The following is a 24547-nucleotide window of genomic DNA, read 5'->3' as shown; positions in this document are numbered from 1 at the left end:
TCTACCGAAAAAAAAATCAATATTATTGGAAGTTGAACACGAATAAAAACAAGTGTACGGTGCACGCATTTCACTGAGCGGGACGGCAACACACTTAAAAAAACACCAACTATTTTTTAAAACCAATAAGAACCTAGTACAGGCTGAAATAAAAAATTTAGTTTTGGGACCGTAAAAAAATACGCCAATAACGGCCCTCTTATTTACACAAAAACAACGCCAAAATCACCACTTTTCACGCAACACACGCGCTCAAATAACTTAAAAAACAACGAAATATTTTTACAAACCATAAAATCTTAGCTGCAAGCCGAAATAAAATACTTAGGAAATAAAAAAAATAATATTGGAACCGGAGGGGGCTGGGGAGCCTTATTCAAGATGGCGGTGGGGGGCCAGTGGAGGGGACGACCAACCCTTCTCACTCATTTAAACCCTCGCCAAACTTAAACTAAGCAATGGCAGGTATATCTAACGAGCGGATATCAAGGCTTGGTCATGTGGCTCCGCTTTGCGACAGTATTGGTTTAAAACACTCACAGATAAGATAGATAATGGCTGATAAATAGAGACGACCCAGACTATTTACGCTTTCATTAAGTTAAATTTTACGGTTTTTAGCAACGAGACGAGGCTGACACAGGGATATATTGTGCTGGAGGTTAGGTGAGATGCGTTAAAATGAGTTAAAACCGTGGATTGTTCAGCTATTCATTAAAAAGTTACGTTAAGTTACTAAATTTATTCTAAAAGTTCCTGACCTTACCTTCCCTGTGGTGGTGATGGTGATTCCTGCCTCCTCGTCACTATGGGTGGCTGTCTAGCACCTTCTCACATCCAAACTTTTCTTTATTTTGCTTGTTTTCACCCACTGCTGCCTACGGGTGTCCACTGCTAGAGTCCACGCCTTCCTCATTACCAACTAAAGAAGGTTTAACTCATGGGTAAGCCTTGGCAGCCACTGTGTAGGCGTGGTTACACAAAAAAAAAAAAAAAAATTATGTCAGACTGGGAATTGAAACAGACGCGTGCTAACACCACTCATAGACGCGACACACTGGTTGTCAGGCAGCGTTGCCAGATTGTTTTGGCCATACTATCATACTACACAGGTTGAAATTTCCAAATACAGCAGAATTTAGGTTATATATATATATATATATATATATATATATATATATATATATATATATATATATATATATATATATATATATATAGAGAGAGAGAGAGAGAGAGAGAGAGAGAGAGAGAGAGAGAGAGAGAGAGAGAGAGAGAGAGAGAGAGAGAGAGAGAGAGAGAATGGTGTGTGTGTGTGTGTGTGTGTGTGTGTGTGTAATGAAAAAAAAAAAAAAAACCAATGCCCTTAACAAACAAAACACTTTCTTAAATACATATCATTAATAATTGGAGAAAAACTACAGGACACTTCGTTGAGTTGTTTACTTACTATGTAGGAGATTACTGCCGGCACGTCGTCAGCAGCCCCGGATAACACACACACACACACACACACACACACCAATGCATTTATAAACCTTCAAATTTCCTCACTTTTTGAATCCCTAGAAAGCAGAGAGCGCTAGAGACAAACGGCAGATCCTACAAAGCCTAACATTTTCCCAAATATTACAGGATGAAGGGCTGGAGATACCACACGGAGGGGCGTGAAGGATCCTTGGGGATGCCTTAAGGAGGGACAGTGAAGAAGGGAGGCCTGGAGATGAAGGAAATGCAGAAAATTCCTTTAATATTGAACGCTTCTCTCCTCAGACCATCCTTCACGGAATATTTAGACCGAGGATTCAAGATGCTTAGTGAGAATCCGCCTTTTTTTCTACTGTTTTAAGGCACTTTTAAATACTTTTAGGTGTTTTAAAGTTGTTTTCTCGTCATCTTAAATATTTTAGGTTTGTGGGAAGAGGGAGAAAGCTTAAATATAAAACTAAGACCGGAAAAAAAAAAAATAATTAAGGGCTTTTAAAATATCATGCGGAACTGTGCGAGTCGGAGGTACTCGGAGTTCCAAATATGCGATAAGTAATGGATTATGACTACTGATGATGCGTGATGTAGGCTCATAATGACAATTGATGATCGTGCTTGTTCTGGTTGGGATATCATCCCCATAGACCCTTTCATACAAGATTGAGAACAAAGATTACAGAGGGATTTGGAGTACAAGTACACCCCCACAGACGGATATTTGCACACATTACCACACAATATTGAAAAATAGTAGAGTTGTTGGTCGGGAGAGTAACCTTTGCAGCGGGATTCCCTCACGTATCCCTTCTCAATGTCTTCTGTTTTTCTTTCCTTATCTTTTCACTTATCAACCAACATTTATGTATTATTCGTAGAGGAGAGAAAAATGGCGAGACAAAAGAGATTCGGGCGGCGCGCGTCAGCTGGGTCCCGAGGGAGGGAGGGAGGGAAGTAAACAAGAAGCCGTTGAGGAACGCGCTCCGATTTAACTTAGGCTGCGTTCGTTCCAGGCCTGGCTTTGCAAGGTTAGTCCAATTCATGTCCACTAGAGTGGCCCTCGCAGTGTATAAAGTGCATGGAGCAACATGAGCTCATTAATTCAGAGGTGGAGGCTTTATGTATGGGGCAGACAAGTGGAGAAGAGATTGTTGTGAAGGATGGACGAGCACAATAGTCTGATTATTTTATTCCTAATTTAGAAGATCCTATGATCTTTAAACCTTTTGCATGTTATCCATTAACCTTTGTTAGTAAGGTTAAAGTCATAAAGTCGTAGCCAATATTCGTTTAAATTATTGCTAATAGCGGAATAAAAAAAAAAAAAAAACGCAAATAAAAGATTTGAACTAGACCCCATAACGCCTTCATGTTTGCGGAAACCGTATCAGAAGCTTTTATAATACAAGGAAGTTTTGTGTAGCTAGATACCTATTGTTAATCTCAGAATCATGGAGTATTGTTTCAACCTAGAGTGATGCATGATTTTTTTTTCACATATGTAAATACTTGTAATTTGTATAGAGATATATTTTTCGTTGAACTGTTGTATCTTCTGCCACTGAGTCAAACAATCAGCAGCATGCAGACTGACAAGGCTGCAAAGGCTATACAAGTTAGGGATTGCCAGTGGTATAAAACTAAATAAATCCACAGAGTCTGTGTGTTTGTGTGTGTGTGAATAAATTAATAAATAAAAGTGAAAACAATCCAACAGACCAGTAAACCAAATCAGAATCAGCAACTGCCAAGGTGGTGAGAAATAAAGTTAATGATAAGTTGGTGTTGTTTAATGAATTACTAATGTAACAAAAGTAGATAAACTGTGAAGGAAGCTTTAAATTCTAATCAGGCCAAGGAGAGGTGACCATCCCTATTCCAACCCCGCTCTGGGTGATGATCTTAAACTATCCTGGCCGGGAGAACGAAGAAGGTTTGGTGATGCAAGGATGGTGAGAGATGTGTTGGTGCTGTTGTTTGCTCCCACACATCATCACAGGGGGAGGAAGGGTGGGATGGCAGGTGTTCATCTCCTAGCAGGCAGGTATCAAGTGGCTGGCTCAGGAGGGTAGGTGTCATAGCCCTCCAGGTGCCTTGATGCATCAAGGCAACCACTGTGTTAAACACCTGGCTGGCACTGTTACTAGAATCTGCTGTCTCTGGCATCTGACATATGTCCACTAGAATATATATATATATATATATATATATATATATATATATATATATATATATATATATATATATATATATATATATATATATATATATATATATATATATATATATATATATATATATATATATATATATATATATATATATATATATATATATATATATATATATATATATATATATCTTTCTCACAGTTATCATGTGTGGATCTGGCCAAATGTTTAGGTGTTAGTAACGATAGGTGTCAGTATATACACATGGCAATTGGACAGTGATTAGAGTATTAATGAACTTGTGTTACAGACAGCCACAAGATGAGCTTTGTGCGGCACAGGTCCAGTGCTGCCAGCCAACATGACAGACTCTCCTACATCCATGGACCGGATCAGTCGTGAGTTTTGTTTGTCTGCTTCACTTTGTGTACCATTTTACATTGGCAACTTTAGCAAATTTTGATATAAAAATTTTCTGTCAAGTCTTGATTCTTTTTTAATGTAAATTTTTCCCATCCTTTTATCTTTCACTTGAACTTTTATATTTGCAGGTACAGCACAGAATGTCTGTACACCTTTGATCCTCGGAAAAACTTGAATGATTTATTCCAATCAATTTCTGTGGAAAATGTGTGCATGGAGAACCTGCGGGTGTACCTGAGGGTGCGACCCAGGCTGGAAGGGGAGGTGCAGCAGAATGAGGTGTGTATGATCTCAACACTCACATCCCAACCTTGCTCTGTGCTTATTATATTTATGAAGTGGTTTGGACTTGGATATGTCTCATGCATTTTTTAAATTTTTTTATTTATTTATTTTTTTTTATATACATAACTGAACTATGTGTCTCCTATGCTTCTCCCTTATTCTTAAACCTTACCTCACACCAATGTTTCTGCTTTACTCTGCAGCCTCATCACATGCCTCCCATGTACTCATAACACTTTTTTGTGAGTTCTTCAAACTTTATTGAATCTCAACGTGTTTCGATTTTATTCATTGTCCCAATGATTTTAGTGCAGGTTTGATATACAGTATTGAATGCAGTGTCTACTTCAGTTCAGCTGCATGGAGTGTTGTTTTTTCTTTAAATACAGGGATGACCAATACTTACAATACAGTAATATTTGAAACAGGAGTGCATTACCTCTGTGTTATATTTCACACTTTAACAGTAGTGCGATTAGAAAGTTCTGCAATCTGGTACAATATTGGGATCATTATTTTGAAAAACGCTGCTCTATAGCTGCATCACACATTTCTTATATACCTCTCTTTCCAGTCCCCTAACACACCATAAACACACACTTTACAGTCACATGATTAAAATTCCTTTTCATCATTATGGTTCTTTAGTAATGTCTTCTGCCATGTCATCCATGAAGTTTTCTGCCTTGTAGGACACTCAAGTGGATATTCTAGATGAGCGCAGTGTCATCCTTACTGCCCCCACCTGCTCCAACACTTTCAAGAACAGTGTGCGAGGCATCTCTAAACTCACCCACAAGTAGGTGCCCTTCAGATAAGTTTTCACACAGAACTGCTGGGAAAGTTTGTCTTGTTTGAAATTCCTAATGCCCAAAAGGAGACAAATGTAATCCACAATAAAAGAGTTTAATTCACTTATTAGTTGGAACAAAATTCATTTGACTTGCATGTCTCACTCTCTCTTATCTGAAGATTTTTCTCATGGGACAGATTCACCTTCACCCATGTGTATGGGCCATCCACCACCCAAGAGGACCTCTTCCGTTCCTCCACATTAAACCTGGTCACAGACTTTGTCAGCGGCCAGAACTGTCTCCTTTTCACCTATGGTGCCACAAATTCTGGAAAAACATTCACAGTACAAGGTGGGTTAAAGGTTATCTACCAGTGTATTTTTAAACTCATGGTGAGGTAACAGTGGCAGTTACAATAAAGTCGTGTGGTGAAGCTTTAGGGTGCACACTAGGAAACAGATCTAGGAGGTGACTTCATGTACGCTTTTTATTTTCTGTGATTTTGTTTGTTCAAAAATAGATTATGCTATTTGCCTAGAAGTACTGTAAATTCCCGTGATGTCTTGAATTGGGAATTCATGTCACCATGTGCACCCCTCCTGTCATTCTCTCCCCAGGAACACCGGAGGATGCTGGACTGTTGCCCCGCACAGTACAACACATCTTCGCATTGATTGGGGAGAACCATTATCCTAAGAATGACCTAAAGCCTAAGTTTTGCTGCAATGTGACACGCCTCGAAGAGCAGGATGTGATCAAGGAAGAAGAGAAGAGGGAGAGCATTTTTAAGATCCCTTCCAACCTCACCACTACATTTTCACAATCCACCCTGGTGTGTACTACAGTATTTGCTTTAGTGTCAAAACTTTTCATTATTGAACAAGTTTCATTGTATATACTAGGATAGCCATGAAGTGTAAAGCATCTGTAGCAGTTGACACAGCTGTTGCTTCTCTTTATCTGCAGCTTATCTCTAGTTCTTTTGACTGTAACAGATAATGAAGCCTTACTGCCATTACAATAATTCCTAACTTAGGATGCTTTCAGAATGAACTAATTACCATATCAACACTGCTCATTACCACATTTACTTTTCACTTTCATGTTCTAAGCAGTTGGATTGACAGTTTATTGAATTTTATTACAGAGCATTCTCAAAGGATCCATGTGTGAGGACAGTGTGAACACCACTGAGTGTAGCATAGCCTCCCATAACACCACTGAGGCTGGAGGTAAGTAGGTGCACCATATTCTTGTCACTCTTGTTTTTAATTTTTTATTAGTGTTTACTAAAAAAAAAACCATAGTGAAAGTTTTGCAAAGCTACTGGAAAAGGAGAAAATGTGAAGAATGGAAAGAAAAATGGAGAATGGAGAATTGATACATGCATTGTCAATATAGGTCTTAGAGAATGTAGGATTACTGTTAGAGACAGGAAAAACAAAAACTATTGAATTAATCTCTAAAAAGATTCCTTATTTGCTTCAGTGTCTCCAGTTTTGGACTCTATCAATACCACCAGTGGCACCAGTGACACTACTGGAGACTTGGCCAGTCTGGGGACCACTCTGTATGCCGTGTTTGTTTCCTTCGCTGAAATATACAATGAGTACATCTTTGACCTGTTGGAAAAGATAACCATTTCAAAAGGCAACAAGCGCAACCCCCTCATGCTTGGTGAAGACTATAATGGAGCTGTTTACATCAAAGGTTAGAATAACTTGTGATCTGTTTTCTCTTGGTATGTTTTCTTACCATGGAACATATTTGCTTTCACAGCTGAATGTTATTTTTTGTAATGTAGTATCACATGAAATTAACGAATTTGACATTCATTTCCCTATTCTATGAAACTTCACCCAACACACACACTTAAAAAAAGGTGCAAATCACCTTGAAAAAGTGCCACTACATGTATTGTGGCAGATGTAGGACAAAGACAGGGAGAAAGGTCCATGTGTTATAGTGTTACGGAAAAAAACATGTCTTGGAATTGGTTGTACATTTACATTATACTGTACAATACCATTTTCTGTAGCAGTGTCCAGTAAATGATGAGAATTAATCAGACATGCAATGTCTGGACAAATGCAACTTCCAGACATGTTGTGTATAGATTAGGATGGGTAATGGAGGGATTACATACTCTTTTCTCCCAGGTCTGAATGAGGTACGGGTGAAAACAGCTGAGGAGGCCCTTCAGCTTGTGAATATTGGCCGCCAGAACCTACACTTTGCTGCCACCCGCCTCAACCACAACTCCTCCCGCTCCCACTGCATCTTCACTGTGAAATTGGTGCGCTTGGCTGATGCCGACAACCCACACATTGCCAGAGTCTCAGTGTAAGGCTTGATTTGATTGAGTCTGTTCTTCCTTTCCCTGAATAAGTAATTGCATATAGACATGGGAGTTACTCAAGATTTTATCTTTTAGAATTTTGGACAAGGTTTGAAGTTAATGAAAAAAACATTTGATGCTCATGTCTATTGATTGTCCTTATTAATTCATGCTTCAGAATTTTTCAGTGTCAGGTGGTTATAGTATTGGTAAAGAAACATTTTTATCAGAAGCGGTATTTAGATGAGAGATGTCATTGCAGGCTGTCCTTGTGTGATCTGGCTGGTGCAGAGCGAGCAGCCAAGACATGCAGCACTCATGACCGCCTCAAGGAGAGTGGCAACATCAACACTTCCCTTCTCACCCTCAGCAGATGCATTGAGGCCCTCAGGTATTACAACTACTGTGCCAAACCACGATGGCTATTTAATGGTGCACTGCAATACATATATCAAGCTACAGTCACACTATTTTGTCATACATGAATTTACCTTGGGTTTATTGTGCAGTTTTCTCTTCAGAGGTTTGAGTTTCTTTTGTGTGTTAATAGATATTTTTTATTTGATAATGTATGACTGACAATCATAACTATTTTTAGATCTCTTTCTTTCTATATTTGTTTTATGTAAGAGGGGCACTGGCCAAGGGTAACAAAAAAATTGAAGAAAATGGCCCACTAATAAGTGTAATAGTGATATCTTGAGTTCTTATAATGAAAAATTAATCTTCATGAATATTATATTGCAATAGCTATCATTGTGTCATGTTGCAGGTGTAATCAGACACAAAAGGGCGGTAAGAAGGTGCCTGTGCCGTATCGTGACAGCAAGCTGACGCGGCTCTTTCAGTCTTTCCTCTTGGGCAAGGGCAAGGCAGCCATGATTGTCAACATATCCAAGATGCCACTGCTGTTTGATGAGACGCTCCAAGTACTGAAGTTTTCAGCTGTTGCAAAGCAGGTGGGTGAGAAGAATTGTATTTTAGCACCATTGATGATGGAGGAAAGGTTTTACACCCAAAAATCTCAAGATAGATGGCACTAATAGTAATATAGTAATAGTAATAGGCCATGTATTACTAGTATTCATGTCAGTAAAAGCAGTGAATATGTGGTTGAACCTGTAGTATACAAGGGAAGTATTATCAAAGTTCATTCATTGGGAAATGGAGATTAGCCTAATGTTGGTGGGGTTGGCAGGTGGCCATCACCCAGGCAAAGGAGTCAGAAGTGCAGGTGGTGCAGCCAAGCCGCCGGGTGAGTCGGTTGTCCAAAATGGTGCGTCAGTCCCTCAAGGGTAATGGCAGGCTCTCGGTGCCCTGGGGCAAGGCTAGGGGCTCCATCACGTTTGGTGAGAGGTAAGTTCCAGTCACGTGAGAGTTTGGGGCATGTGTAATAAGATTTGATGAATTTAATGTTACTGAGGTTGCTTTTAGTTTGATTTTCATTGTTTCATCTCAATTTTTCTTAGATTAAAGTATGTTTATTTAAAATTTTCAAAATTTTTTTTTCTCTAATATCCTAGTGTATGTGAGGGGAATGAGGATAGAGAACAAGAGATTGTGCCAGAAGACCTCCTTGAGGAAGATGAAGATGAAAATGAAGAGGAAGATGAACGGGTTGAGGTATGAAATAATGCGGAGTAGGTCCTTCATTTTTCATTGAAATTCTTAGCTTTATTTTGGTTATTAACTACAGCCTTCCACTTTTCATTTTATTCACAATAATAGCATCTTTTTCTGAACAGGGTCTCATCCAAGTTATCAACAAGCTGAAGGAGGGGCTGGTCAGGGAACATAAAGAAAAGTTGGACCTTGAAGAACGTTTGCGACAGGAACTTTGCAAGGAATTCTCTCAGCAACTGGTGGAGATCCAGAACTCTTGGAGGTGAGAGGGATTGGAATGGGGGAGAGGCTTTGAGATTGCTCTGAGATATGGTTGTACATTATGTCATGATGGCTTATAGAAGAACAGCATACATTATGTGGTTTGTCAGCTGATTCCTTCCTGCCTGCAGCCAGCGTTTGAAAGACCAGGAGGGTCTCTACGAGGAACTTACTGAATGCAAAATTCAGGCACTCATGAAGTCTGTAAAGAAGTGCAACAAACGGATGAGGTGTGAGGAGGATCCTGATGAGGAGTATGTTTCCTCAGTCTTCCTCTTCAGGGAACAGCAAAAAGTGGCAGTAAGCTGTTATTAAGATGTTCTTGTTCTTCATTTGGTTATTGCATTAGAATATTGGCAAAACATCCTATCCTTGAACTTGGATTGGTTTTATTTATTTTTTTATGCACATTCAAAAGACTTGCTGTTGGGTTACATGACAAGCTCTTGAAATGTGGAAAGAAATTTTCTCACTGAAAAGATGTGATTTATGGAGCTTTAGGGGGAGATCCTGAAAAGTTTGGAATGAAGTGGTCCAGAAGGACCAGAAATTTGGGATGTTGTTAAAGACCATGTAGCCATTAAGCAAAGAAGACCAACATTTGCAAATGTATGAAACCTTTTATTAGAATGATGTTGATAAATATTATGTATAACTATAGCTCTCTGATGGGCAAGATGTTGTGGATTACTAATAAGAATTTCCTTACTTGTCCACTAGGAACAGAAGCAAGAGATTGAGGAGCTCAAGGCTAATGAAAATCTTCTCAAGGAAGAAGTGCAGGCCCTGAAGGATTCCCAAAAGAAGATCAATGAAATGGCAACCCAGGCTAAGGAAGAGAAATCAAGGCTCACCTTCAGGCTAGCACAGCTTACCACCACCTATGATAAAGTGGTCCAGGAATTGGTGAGGAGCTTTTTGAACTTTAGAGAGTTTGTAGAGGAGAGTGGCAATGATTATAGTCAAGAAAAATGAAGAAGTGAGGCTGCATGGTGAATGGGTTTTGTGAACAGAAAAGACATGAATGATTTGTATAGTGGCTGTCTGCTTGGAGAGATTTATGTCATGTATAGGCTTTTTTTTAATGATGTAGCATGTATTTACCATTTCATTTATTTAATTTTCATTATTATTGTTGTTATTATTATTATTATTGTTGTTGTTGTTGTTGTAGTTGTTGTTGTTGTTGTTGTTATTATTTATTTATTTATTTTTATTTATTTCTAAGCCACAGCTTTTCTCCATCTCTAGCAAAACTGAAGCATTGTATAGATTCATCAGTACCTTACTTGATGTGACTTGTAAAATGGCCATGTAACTTAATGATTTATCCCATGCTTCTCTGAGGGGTTGGAGAAGGAGTAACTAACTGGTGATGTGCTTGTTCTGTCCCATCAGAAGGAGGCCAAGTCCCTGAGTATCTCTGCCAGCACTGACAACACAGAGGTCATGCAGGAGCTCAAGGCTCAGCTGGAGACGAGGAGTGCTCAACTGGAAGAGAAGGACCATGAGATTCAGGTGTGTTATTGGTATCCTCTTTTTATCACTCGAGCCAGGGGTTCCAACATTGTGGTGAAGGGTATTACGGTAAAGTGATGGTAATTATATATTTTGTATATAAGCTTATTTTATTCTGCTCATGTAATTAGGGCAGCTGTTTGGCAATCATCTGAAGTAAGCTTGACAGTTTGAAAAGTATTTTTTATTTATTTTTTATTTTTATTTTTATTTATTTATTTACTTATTTTTTCATAAGCCTTATACTTAATGGTTTGAAATGCTCAGTGTTTTCCTTTTATCATATATTAGCTGTGCTAGTTTTAAGGATTTTCCACTATATTTTTTCATAAGGATGGCTGAATATACTCTACAACTAACTTTTGCATGGTTTGTTGTGATGATCAGTCCTCTCTTTCTTAGAGGCCAAGAGATTAAGATGTGAGGAAGTAATTGTGCAAGTATGTATGAAGAGTTCAGTGCAGAAAGATATTTTGTTTATTTTGGTGACAATTTTAATAGGCATTTGCATATAAATCTGAGATGGGATTGCCTTGTGGATAGATGGATGGGTAAGTATTTACACAAATGGTATGGCTACTGTTTGTATGTATAGAAATCTGAGTTGGGATTGCCTGGTGGATAGATGGATGGGTAAGTACACAAATGGTATGGCTACTGTTTGTATGAATATTTGTACTAATGAATCATGTTACTGGATTTCTCACAGGATCTGCAAGCTATGCTGGTGGAGGCATCAGAGTACTGTATTAGCAAAGAGAAGCTGTGTTCCAACCTAGAGAAGATGCTGGAATCAAGTCAGCTGAAGAATACTCAACATGTTAGTGCTATTAATTTTTTGTTTCTAAATCCTGTCTCAATTCTCTTCACTTTTTCGAATGGACTGCTGGTGACAAAAAAAAGTTCCTGTCATTTCTTCTAGTATGCCTTGGTCTTTGTACTTTGAACTCGTTCTTCCACATTTCTCTGTAGTATTTTCATAATTTATTTGGAGGTGTCTTTCATGGGTAAAATTTTCCTATCATTCATTACTACTAAAGTCTCAGTACCTTCAATCCATCATTACTGCTATTCACTTCTTGATAACATGCCCTAATTATTACTACCTATGTTTGTCTTACTATCATGCACTTATTACTTATCATTATTACTTGCCATTGTTCTGGGTGGAATGGAAACAAACTGGTATAGAGTTCCACATGCATCAATAAGGAAGTTGCAAGAGAGTATAGGGTAGCATGAAGACTGTCCAGTTATAGCTGCATATAAAACAACCTATGTAAGTTATCAGAATATTTTTGTCTACCCTCTGAATCATCTTACCATCAATGAATGCACCAATAATTGAATGTAGCAAGTACCCTGGAGTAGGTGCGGGGTAGGCAACACTGTCATTATGAAGGGGTAGTGTTAATTAACACCATTGTATACTGTTGGGCCTTGCTGTTGATGTTTGTGGTTGGTTGTGCCTTGCCTGGGTTCCCTGGGTGTAGTACAGTGGGCCATGAGACTGTCCCTTTCCACTGTGGGATGTTGGGGCTAAGAGTGTGAATGGTGTGGGTTGTCTGAGTGATTGTTGGCGTGGTATATAGACAGATGGATAAATATACATATAAGGAAACAAAAAGTTTGTACTTTTACTCACAGATGATGTACATCAGTGATCTGGAGAGCCAGCTGGAGGAAAGCAGGGGCATGCTGAGCCAACAGGCAGCACAGATGGAGGAACGAGAACAAGACATTGAGGATCTGCGCCACCTGTTGTCTCAAGTGAGTTTTTACATTTTGTACATGACCATTAATTCATCTACCTTAGTTTGTCCAGTGCTTATTGAAACCAGAATATTAAATGTCTTAAAGGTTGATTTTGTGATAGTTTACTTTGTCAGAAGTAGGAATGATTAAATTTCTCTCTCAGTTTACTTTGTCAAAAGAAGGAATGATTAAATTTCTCTCTCCCTATTTTGTATTTTAGAATTTCTTGCTTGTCATAAGTTTTTATTATAGCTTATAGGTGTCAAATAATAAATGATGAAATATAATTTTCTTCATTATGCATATATTAATTTCTTCATTGCAGGAGAGGAAGTCCAAGAAGGAAGAGTTGTCAAAAAAGGAACATCAATTGAACAAGATGGAAGAGGATTATGTCAGGTGATTCTTAGTTTATCATATCTTATTTCTGTCTGTATATATACAAAGCCTGACATTCCCTTAAAGGGGAATAGCCAAGATAAGATGCCTTGCCTTGTTCATTAGAGGAAAAGAAATATAGAGATGGTAGTTTTGGGTCCCCTTATTTTTACATAATGAAGAGGTAACATGCATTTTGTTCATACTTATTTTTCAAGAGTACTTAATTAGGTTTCTCTTATAAGTGTCCTATGGAAATTCAGTTTCTGGGAAGGGTGCCAACAATTAATGTGCTTCCCTAAGTAACCCACCAGAGTAAATCTTAGAATTTGTACTGTTCTTAACCACAGGAGAGGTGTACTTTGTGAGCTATTACCAAGTCTTGTGCTGTATACATATTTTAAACCTACAAAATTTGAGATGGTGCAGATGATCTAATAAGTGGGAAACACAGGAATTGAAGGTCAGGTATGTGAATGTTAAGAATGCTTATAAGTAATACACCAAGTACTTGTTTTATATATATATATATATATATATATATATATATATATATATATATATATATATATATATATATATATATATATATATATATATATATATATATATATATATATATATATATATATATATATATATATATATATATATATATATATATATATATATATATGCTTCCATTATATGTGAATTGACAGTGTGTGAGATTTTTTTTTTTTAGACTATCCATCATATATAACAAGATGGTGGTGTTTTGGCATCTTTGGTTCCACAACTCCAGGTTCCATGCACACACTCAAAAAGTATTGTTACAGTGGAATCCAACAAGTTTCACACTCAACAACCTTGTAGTCTTGGCAGGGTTGGTAAGCATGCTCAATTAAGGCTCTGCCTGTGTTTCACAGTATTATTGTGGCAGCATAAATCTTATTGCTTCATTTATGAGTGCTGCTTATTTGATTCATGCAGGTGCAGCTGTACTAAACATACACAGGAATATCAACATGAGAAGCCTGTTTTCAATGGATCTGTCCTTGGTGTCAGTTTGTATTGTGCTGAATGTGTAAAGATACTTTTTTCAGTGTGTACATCATAGGAAAGGTTAACTTAATAATCTGAAGTAACTGGAGGCTTGTCAGGTTGTCATATTGAAAACTTACATAACATCGTGCTCTTTAAGTGATACTTTTCCATGATTGCAGGTTTTATATATATTGCTATATGTATGTCTTTCATGATCTTAGAAATTTATAAATGGACTTCTTAACAGAGAGAAGAGCAAGTTGCTTCTGGAGATGGCAGGACTAAAGAGGAATAAGCCTGTGGAAAACAGTGGCAGTGCTGAGGAAGTGAAGCTGCTTGTGGAGAAAGTCTCACAGCTCCAGGAGGAGAAGGAGGCACTGAAGAAGAGCGAGAAGAGTCTGAGAGAAAGACATGAACAAGAAACCATAGAAAAAGATAAACAAATGAAATCACAGGAAGAGAAGTTAGTCATCATGGAAAAACAGCTGTCTGAGAAAGAGACTGTTATCATGAAAGAAAGAGAGGAAAAAGAAATAAAGATAGATGAACTTAAGAAGATTCAAGAGTCTGTTTTATGCCAGGAAGAACTAAAAGGAGAAAAGGTGGCAGAGATAGACAGACTAATGCAGGACAATGAAGCATTGTCCAGTCAAGTCCAATGCCTGAAAGCTTGTAATGAGGCTTTAAATAATGAAGTTGAAGATGTTAAGAGCTGCCTGAAAGAAAAAGAGGATGCTGAAGTAAGGCTGCAAGAGAACTTCACTGCATGCAAAATTGAATTAGAGGAGCTAGGAAGGGCCAATGCATCCCTGAAAGAAAAAGAAGATACTGAAGTAAAGTTACAAGAGGAATTTGATAAGTGTAAAGCTGAAGTAGAGGAGCTGCTAAAGGCCAATATATCTCTGAAGGAGCAAGTGAATGCTAAAGCAGAATTGGAAGAGCTGCAGAGAGTACATACATCTCTGAAGAAAGAAATTAATGCAAAAATAGAGTTACAAGAAAATTTGAATGCATGTCAAACTCAACTTGAAGCATTGCAAACCACTCACACTTCCCTGGAGGAGGAGAGAGAAGCCTTACAAAAGAAACTCCAGGACCAGACAAACTTACTTGAGAAACTGAAGGCTGAAAATGAAGCAGAGGCAGCCAAGAACTCAGCCATCTGTGAGAAGCTGAGGGCCGAGATTGAGGAACTGAAGATGATGAAAGTAGGGCAAGATGATGTAGTTAAGGAAATGTCTGAACTCAGGGTTAGGCTGGAAGCACAGGTGGAACAGATTAAAGGTATGTCTTTGTATTGTTTGTCTGCTTCATTATGATAACACTGCTGGGATGAGCTACATTCTTTGACAAGAAATCATCTTTGCTGCTAGTTTTATATTTTTCAACACAGTAAGGGTACCTGCATTATTGACATTCACAACAAAGTGATTAATCTCATCAGCTATAATATTATACTGCATTACTAAAATACTTGCCAATTCTTTTTAGAAGAGAAGTCTCAGGTACAGATCCAAGTGGAAATGTTGGAGCTGGACAAGAAGAAGATGGGGGAGAGGCTTTACAACCTTCAGGAAGCCAGTCATCTCAAAGCACAGCAGGCACAGGTATACTGACTGGGATGCCTTATTGTCTTATGTGTTCTCTGTAGTTTCGCCTGTATCTCTAAGCTGTGTGTTATTCCAGGAGCTGCCTTCATAGTGGTTAGTAAGAAACAAAAGTCTAATTGTTTCCACTAAGCTATTCACTCTATACTCAAGAGAAGTGTGCCCAGAAAGTAGGATTCATTTAATTTTACATAGACACCGTTATTGTTCCTTAGTGTATGGTATGAAACTTCAAGAGGCCAGTTTATTAATGCATGTTATGAAAGGTGGATGATCAGGTTTTATGTGATTGTCATATTGATTTACCTTCTTTGTCTTACTTCAGACTGAAATACAAACACTACAGGAACAAATTGAAATCCTTATGAAGGATAAAATTGCACTGGAAGCCAGAGTGGAGGCTGCCCAAAGACTGACTCAGGAACAAACCAGTCTCTTGCAGGATAAGCAAGAAGTGGTACAGGCTCTCTCTTCAAAGGTAAGGCAATCTTATAATGCATTCATCATTATATTTTGTTCATTTTGCAAAATTAGCATTTCTCTTATGACTTAGTGTCTTGTTTATACTGGATGTATTATTAAACACTCTCTCATGACAGATTGAATCCCTGGATGCCAAGTTAAACTGTTTAGAAGAAGAAGAAAAGGATAAAAAGCAATTGCAGGAAGAAGTGAAAGCTTGCAATGCTATTATCATTAGACTGGAAACAAAATGTGAACTGCTTGAGAAGGTCAGTTGTTACAGATGTAGTTTACTGTAGCTAGGATGGTTTGTCTTGTGAAGTTGTTTGTTTAATGTATATATATTTGGCCTGATAACTTTGTGTTCTTGATATGTCTCTGGTTCTTATCTGGACATTGTTATACATTTGTTGGGCTGCTCAGGAGATCTTAGCCCTAAGGGAGGCCAGGCAGGCTGAGGTGCAGGAGTCTTTCAACCGCACAAAGGACCATGAGGAGTTTGCACGGCAGAAGGAGGCAGAAATCTCAACCCTCCAGCAAGGTAATTACTGAGTTTGTGAATGTGTTCTCCTTTTAAGAATGCAAGAATTTGTATCCAAATAAATTGTTTTTGAAATAGCATGCAATTTATGGTAACTGATTTTTCCCAGTAAGCTCCATGAGTAAAGAGAAATCCAGAAAGGAAATGGGTGAGAGGAATGGGGTGATGTATTGTTCAGAAAAGTAGCACTAAAACAATTAAGTCGAAAGCCTTTTCAGAGTAAGTATGGAGACTGAAAAATCAAGCACGTTGGTGTAATAAACAAGTCAGTACTGATTTATTTAAAGACATTTTGAATATTCTACAGATATGAGTTGTGAAGTTTCATAAACATTTGAGAGTTTGGTAAAGATGAAAATTCCTTCACAGAGGTGAAGAAGCTTCTCCAGCAGTCGATGTCTTCAAGCAGGAGCAGCATTGCTGACCCACCTGTGAAGACTGAGACATCAGAGCTAAATGACGAGCTGCTCACCCTCAAGGAACAACTCAGGTGTGTCATTCTTTTATTGCTTGTGTTCCAGTATTGAAAATAGCTGATCTCTGTTGATGAAGGATATATGAATGTGAAGTACACTTACCTCTTATCCTTAGCCAGCTATCCATGAAAATGTGAAATCTACAAATAGTTTAATTCTTTTTATGGTTATCACTCACAAACACCACCATCTTTATTACATTCAACCTCCTCTCACTCTTCTACAGCCATATTTCAACCTCATACACTGTTAGGAGAATAAAATGACACATCACAGTTTTTATTTATTTGTTTTTCTTCTCCACATATTACGTTTTCAGGCTTACCGTGGCCCACAACAGCACCTTGATACAGGAGATGAGCAGCCTTAGGAATCAAGTGGCCAGGCAGTCCACCTCCTCAGATGTCCCTGTCCTTCAAGTCTCAGCATCCAGTACCTCACAAAAGGTATCAGAAAATTATCTTCATTCCTATACCTGTACTTGCCTATGCTTTGCATTGCTATTTTTTCCTCACACTATTATTTGGTGTGTACACAAATGTTCACCATATATTCTTCATCCATTCACTCATGACGCTCCATGTGCAGTAATTTAACCGTCTGTGGCATCTTGTCCTGGTCATGTATTCAGGTCTGTCCTGACCACTGCCTTCCTTATCAAAAGTTGCAAAACATTAAGTTGGCTGGTTATTACACTCCTAGGGATCAAGATGTAAAATTGATGTTTTTTTTCATACATTGTCTTTCTATCCCTCTGGGTGTAATGTAAACCAATGATAGTCAACTTAGGTGCATGGTGCACCCCAGGGTGCATGAACTATTTCAAAGGGTCCCTGGAAGTGCACTGATTTCGTAGAGGGGTTTATGACGTGGCAAGTGTATATAAAAGTGCACAGTACAAACAGGGATTTGTAATTAATCATCCTAGGAATAAGGTTACATGAATTTCTCAAAAGCTAACAGAAAGGTGCATGAACTTAGGAATGTTTGGAAACCAATGGTGTAAATAATTTATGATCATGTGTAGCAAATAATCTCTCTCTCTCTCTCTCTCTCTCTCTCTCTCTCTCTCCTCTCTCTCTCTCTCTCTCTCTCTCTCTCTCTCTCTCTCTCTCTCTCTCTCTCTCTCTCTCTCTCTCTCTCTCAGCACACAAATACAGGAGGGTAGGTCATCTGTATAGAACCACACACACACACACACACACACACATACAAAAGGGCAAGATAGTGTGGCTTTGCACTTGTGCTGGATTGAAGATCACAGCATTTTGGTTTACTTTGTGTGCTTGTCCTCTGTTACATGTACTGGGACTACAGTATGAAAGAAGACAAACCAGATCTGCCAGGCCAATGATTTGAACCCAGATTTTGTTGAGCTGAGCATGCTAAGCTCATCATTTGCACATCTTACCTTCCTAATATGGTAATTATCCTCTCCTTCTTAGGAATTTAGTAATTTTGTGACTCATTCATGGTTATTACTGTATACTCACATTGCTTTCAGAACCCAAGGGATACCAGCACATCGGATAAGGAAGGCTTTGTCACTCCAGTCCCAAAGGAACGCAAAGGAAGAAGAGGCAGAGCTCCCACACGCACACCAAATGCAAGTGTTTCCTATCTACTATTAATTGTCATCCTTGTCATTTATGTGACATGGTGTTGCTCATAATAATCTATTTCATGATAATTACTGAACATCATGTCTGACATCTTGCTTGACATGCTGGTTCTTTCAGACCTCATCTCGCATGGACTCTTCTTTAGGGGATGAGAGGCAGTCCCGTGATACTACTCCAGTATTCTCCTCGCCTCCACCAGCCCCCACTAGCTCCTCTGGGCGACCCCAACGAACCACTCGCCGTACTATGCGATATGACTCGCAGGAGTATGTGGTAGGTGTCCTGCCTTAGCTATTTAACACGTTATCAGATATGTATCCTGCTTTGATTTCACAAAGACTAGGTATTGCTACTTTTTCCCTGACTCTTGGTGTATTTATTTATTCATGAGGACTGTTAATTTTCACTTGCACACAAATGTAGGGAATCCTTGAGCAGTTATAGGTTTGATTATAGCTTTGGCTAAGTTTTTATTGGTCTTTTTAGTGTCTCTAGGGAGTGATTATTTTATTTCTCTAATGCTATAATATAATATATTCTGCAGCTGGCCTTCAGACCCAAGGCTGATGATGATGGGGCTTGGGAGCCTCATCCCAAGGGATCACGACGCAACAAGACTCACAAGTCTAAGGTCTCAAGTGTTCCCAAACCCATCCTGCATGACCAAGAGAATAAAAGCAGGTAACTGAGGAGCAAGAGCATAGAGAGTGCAGAAGACAGTAGAAGAGAGTAGAGCAGGAGCAGTGCAAAAGATAGTGGAGAGTACAGTAGCGTACAGCAGGAGCAGTGCAGAATATAGTACTCTACTAGAGAGTAGTAGTGCAGCAAAAGATAGTAGACATCTACCCCTCCCCTAGTAGTGCAGCAGCAGAAGATAAGTAGTATGCAATTTCTCTAGAGGACACTCTCTCCCTTAGTGTAGTAGAGTATGCAATTTCTCTAGAGGACACTCTCTCCCTTAGTGTACCAACACTCAGCAGTGCTACTGCACACTCTCTCCCTTAGTGTACCAACACTCAGCAGTGCTACTGCACATATGCACCCATTCAGATTTTTCAATAATTTCCAGTACTCAAGTGAAAATAAAATGAGCCTTAGGCATTGAGCCTTAGGCATTCACAAGCTCAGCATACTTTATTCACAGAATAATGTATTATATAATACCTCAAAGGCTAGCTAATACATTAATATACTTTATTCACATGTATATAATACCTAAGGCACTCTGGAGAACATTTGCATGTACTATATAACTGAGGTACCTTCAAAGACTCTCCAGAGAAAACTAGGACATTCACATTTGAATGCATTGTAATAATACCTCAAAGACTCTCCGGAGAACAACTAGGACAGATGCTAGGACAGACGAGAAAAAAAAAAAAATAAAAAAAAAATTAGAGACAACTAGGACATTCACATTTGAATGTATTGTAATAATACCTCAAAGACTCTCCGGAGAACAACTAGGACAGACGAGAGAAAAAAAAAAATAAATAAAAAAAAAAAATTACTATGGTGGGGAGTCTTTGACTTAGAACACTAGGAAGCTTTGTTACTCGCAACACTACAAGTCCACAAAGTCTGACAAACAAGGAACGCAGATTTTATTAGGATGAAGTTGTAATGAAGAACACGATGATCTAGGACTTCTTAAGGACTGGTCTCTGGTTTTCCTTGTGTTTGCATCCCACATTTCTTCCTGCATCACACACCAATTGTTCCTGTGAGAGAAAAAGATAGTACTGAGGTGAGCTGCTGTAGTTTGTGCAGCAGTTAAATATGTGAGTTTCTGGATGAGAGAGATATTCTATATGCATAATTGCCAAGCAGTCTGGATCTAGTGCTATATTTTTTTTTCTTTCACTGACATCACAATTTCCTAACATCACAGTCATATCTCTAACACTAACCTTCTCCCTCTTCTAATTTTCCCCAAGGCATATTCCAAAATCTTCTGTTCTCTTCGTTTCTCACTTTATGGATCCATGCAGATCCAATTATTTCACTTTTTCCACTGGCCACATAACTGTAGATCCTTGCCACCCCATACAGCAGCATTTAGCAATAAATTTCCTAATACTAGTGACTGCATTTGACTTTCAATATTGGAGACTGACATTTTAGTTAATTTCTTGATTTAATTTGTCAATATAATATATTTGGCATTTATTAGTTAATTTATTGATTTAACTTTTTTGTAACTAATCTACAAATCAGTACCATTTAGTGGCTTTCTCACCTTTTCAGTATGGCAAACAAAGCAGACATTATCCCAGAGCTAGACCCAGATCCAGAGGCTGAAGCTGAAACCAAGACAGGTCGCAAGAAGGCCTCAACAACAAGACGGAGACGGGTCTTGTACAACTCTGATGCTTGTGAAGAACCATTCCTGTGTGCTCCTGAGTTGGTCAGTATCTCTCTCTCACTACCAACAGTATAGGTTGAGGCTGGTGGGGAGGGAAAAAAAAAGAAGTGATAATGGCTGCTTAATTTGATTAACAGATGCAATCAATGCAAATTGAAGATTCCTTGTGAAAAGTTAAGTGCAAAGATCTTAAGTTGTAAAAGGAAATGGGGAATGAGAGAATTTGAACAAAGGGAATAGGATAAATTAACCCTTTTGTTATGGGAAGTTCTTAAACACTGGTCAGACAAGTAAAAACATACATACATTTAGCTCTCACATTACATACCAACTACATCTTTATCCATGACAGCTTCTAACTTGCCTTTTAACTCTTGTATTTAATTGTATGAGTATGTCAGTAAACAGTGAAACTAATCTTGCTTCCTGCATGTGTGTTTGCAGGTTTGTGAGGCACTACCTGAGGACAGTCCACACACCACTGTCCGCCGCCAGCTGAGGAACAAGAGGAAGTGAATGTGTAACTGAATGTGTAACTGTCAGGGTTTCTTGTGTCTCTCTCTCCTGTTTCCCTGGTCTCAGTCTCTTGAAAGGTCAACTAATGCACGTTTCTTTCCGACTCCATCCCTTTTGAAATAAACTTTGTTCCCTTTTGAAATAAACTATGTTAAGTTTGGGTGCTTAGTTTTAAAGAAAAGACTGTTTTTTATTTTAAATGATTTTAAGCTTATTTTTTCTATCTAGATTTTTTTCACCAGAAATATATTTAAAAAAAATGTGATGAAAATTATTTTCCAAGAAAATATTTTCATACGTATTGCCTTTTACAAGTAGTACAAATTTCAGACTACAGAAAATACTTTAGTGTTTTAAATACAAGAAATTAGTGCAACTCTGCAGTATTACTTATGTGTTTTGGACTGACTGAATTGTTTGTACTACTTGTGGTCATGTAGGTGTACAGACCAGTGTGCAGGTGTGTATTGCTTGCTGCCATGTAGGTGTACAGACCAGTGTACAGGTGTGTACTACTAGCTACCATAAGGTGTACAGACTGGTGTGCAAGGTGGTTGTGTAAGGCATGCTCTGTGTGCTCCCTTTACTGACTCGCTGCAGCTTTTGGTGAGCCCATGTGCCATACACCAATGAAGTATTTGTCTTGTATAATCTTGAGTATGTGTATTGTTTTTATATATATATGCCAACTTTTCTACATACTTGGTTTTACTACATATCCCACTTACCCTTAGATTCAGGAGTCTATAGTAGTAGTATTTTAGCTTGAAAATAATTATTAACTTATCCACCAGACAAGGGGTGCGAGTGAAAGGAATCTACGTGAGAGGATGAAGTGTTATTCATTCCTTCCTGGAAAATAACAAAAATGTGACAATAAGTGCAACCTTGATGTTCTACGAGCTAATATTAAAAGAAAGAAATGAAGAGGTGGGTGTGTGTGCTAACATTTTTCCCGCTGCTCACCTCCGATTCTAATACCTGATGAACACACACTTCTCATAAAGCAGAAAGTAAACCTAAGCTCCACTCCCTCCAGAGCGGTCTTCTTTGTTATGCAGCAATTAATCAATATAGGAAATACAAATTGCACGGGGAAAAAAAAAATCTGAGCAATTTCGTCTGAAAAGCGTATAGAAAAGAAGAGGAGCGCTTGAGCCTCTGATGATCAATTCTTTTTTACTTTCACCCCGACATAAAAGGGAAAGACTGCGAGGCGGCGGCAGCGACCTGCCTCCAGGGGATGACACACACGTCACTTCCTGCTTTAAAGGGTGACGGATGCAAAATTAATTTTCACTGGAGCGTCTTGCGACATGGCGTCATTTTCCCGGATTCCCAGAGGGGAGGCGGTAGGGTTAGATAACTGGTGACGTGGCGGCCTCCCTGAGCTCGGGACCCTGCGAGTTAAGATAAAATGATTTCCCGGACCAGAGCGGTAGAAGAGGAGCTCAGAGTATTCGCTGGCTAATTAGGTATTCAGGCGACTTACCCTCTCCGCCTCCTGAAGTGAGGACCACCGGGCGATCGGGCGTCACGTCAGCCTCGCCATGGTCCGCCGCCGTCTCGTTTCTGAACAGGTGGTTACACTGCCGCTCTCTGTGGGCAGGTGTGCGTAATTTAGAGTCAGCCTCAGCCGGGTGGAAATAAGAGATAATGCAGGTAGATGGATAGGCAGGCACATGAAGTCAATCAATCTTGGTAATGGAAGTGGTGATTTCAAAATTGTAGTGCAATGTTTCACTCACGCTAGTCAGATTCTCTCTCTATCTCTATCTCTCTCAACAAAATGGCAATGCGCAATATTAAAAGAGCTTAATGTAAATGATATAAAGAATGTTGCCATCACCTGCCTAGGTATCAAAGAAGCGAGACTTGCACAAAAGAGAAGCAACAGCCTGAGTGAGGCACGGGGATCAGGACAGGCTGGATTGAAATGCTAAATTACCACCACTGCAAAATTAAGGAAACAAAAAAAAAAAAAAGAAATAAAAAATAAAATAAATAAAAAATAAATAAATAAAATAGATAAATAAAATAATAGCATTTTCACTCGGTACAAGTCATTCGTAATATTCCAAAGTTTGACCTTCGAATATATTTTCTCTTTCAGCATCAGGATCTTCCCATCTCACACACACACACACACACACACACAAACAAAGATAACTAAATAAATGAATAGATAAGTAAATAACATGTAACCGACACGGATATTCGTCGTCGTGTCGTCGTCGTCGTCGTCTCCGTGTCGTCGTCGTCTCCGTGTCCTCCTCCTCCTCCTCCTCCTCCTCCTCCTCCCCCCCATTTCAATTACTTAGGCTTCTATTCTGACTTTTTTCTGATCGTATTTCAGGCAAACGCTACTTCTTCTATTCCACTCCTTTTATGTATATCAGACAACCTTGCATCCATCAGATTCCCTATTACTGACAATCCTTACTATTTAATTCCCTTCTTTACGTTCCCGCTCGGTTTTTCTTACTGCTCATTACTGTTATGCTTTTATCTCGCCCGTTCATCTACATCGGATGTTTCATATTGCGCTGCCACTTCTGCACGATTTTTTCACACTCATCGAACGCGTGAGAGAGAGAGAGAGAGAGAGAGAGAGAGAGAGAGAGAGAGAGAGAGAGAGAGAGAGAGAGAGAGAGAGAGAGAGAGAAACTATGAAACTACGGGAAGGAAAGGAGGAGGGGGAGGAGGAGAGAAAGATGAAGAGGTTGGGTGATAGAGGAAGAGGAAAAGGAAGGAATGTAAGAGAAGGATGAAGTGTGTCGATGATGAGGGAAGGAGGAGGAGGAACACTTATGAACCCTTCGGCGGAACATTTTGGATCATCAACAGCAGAGAGAGAGAGAGAGAGAGAGAGAGAGAGAGAGAGAGAGAGAGAGAGAGAGA

The 24547-nt window shown here is 38.8% G+C and overlaps 3 protein-coding genes across 6 annotated transcripts in view; 1 reads left to right on the top strand and 2 right to left on the bottom strand.

Annotated features, from left to right (window-relative positions):
- Positions 1–1041, bottom strand: part of LOC135111566 (protein abrupt-like) — an 11393-nt gene extending 10352 nt beyond the window's left edge. For all 3 annotated transcript variants that reach the window (XM_064024999.1, XM_064024998.1, XM_064025000.1), the window contains exon 1: positions 767–1041. The gene's annotated coding sequence lies outside the window, so the exon portion shown is untranslated. The remainder of the gene's footprint in view (positions 1–766) is intronic.
- A 1392-nt stretch (positions 1042–2433) lies between these two features.
- Positions 2434–22343, top strand: LOC135111564 (kinesin-like protein KIF20B). The gene is made up of 32 exons (XM_064024993.1): positions 2434–2513; positions 3967–4054; positions 4208–4358; positions 5057–5163; positions 5355–5509; positions 5776–5990; positions 6306–6390; positions 6647–6868; positions 7318–7501; positions 7759–7887; positions 8269–8455; positions 8695–8852; positions 9020–9119; positions 9242–9381; positions 9512–9680; positions 10101–10286; positions 10779–10898; positions 11608–11718; positions 12546–12668; positions 12979–13052; positions 14305–15341; positions 15549–15664; positions 15990–16142; positions 16264–16395; positions 16550–16667; positions 17037–17157; positions 17463–17589; positions 18648–18749; positions 18883–19038; positions 19310–19446; positions 21013–21172; positions 21575–22343. Exons 2-32 carry the CDS (start codon positions 3978–3980, stop codon positions 21644–21646), a joined length of 5124 nt encoding a protein of 1707 aa, XP_063881063.1. The 5' UTR covers positions 2434–2513; positions 3967–3977; the 3' UTR covers positions 21647–22343.
- The window catches only part of LOC135111565 (homeobox protein Meis1-like), a 618646-nt gene continuing 613972 nt past the window's right edge, over positions 19874–24547 (bottom strand). For both annotated transcript variants that reach the window (XM_064024994.1, XM_064024995.1), the window contains exons 21-24: positions 23139–23245; positions 21459–21625; positions 21005–21212; positions 19874–20486 (exon numbers count right to left, since the gene is read on the bottom strand). The gene's annotated coding sequence lies outside the window, so the exon portion shown is untranslated. The remainder of the gene's footprint in view (positions 20487–21004; positions 21213–21458; positions 21626–23138; positions 23246–24547) is intronic.

Source organism: Scylla paramamosain, chromosome 22 (genome assembly GCF_035594125.1).
Source record: "Scylla paramamosain isolate STU-SP2022 chromosome 22, ASM3559412v1, whole genome shotgun sequence".
NCBI classification, from domain to species: domain Eukaryota; kingdom Metazoa; phylum Arthropoda; class Malacostraca; order Decapoda; family Portunidae; genus Scylla; species Scylla paramamosain.
This window is presented reverse-complemented; position numbering and strand designations above follow the sequence as displayed.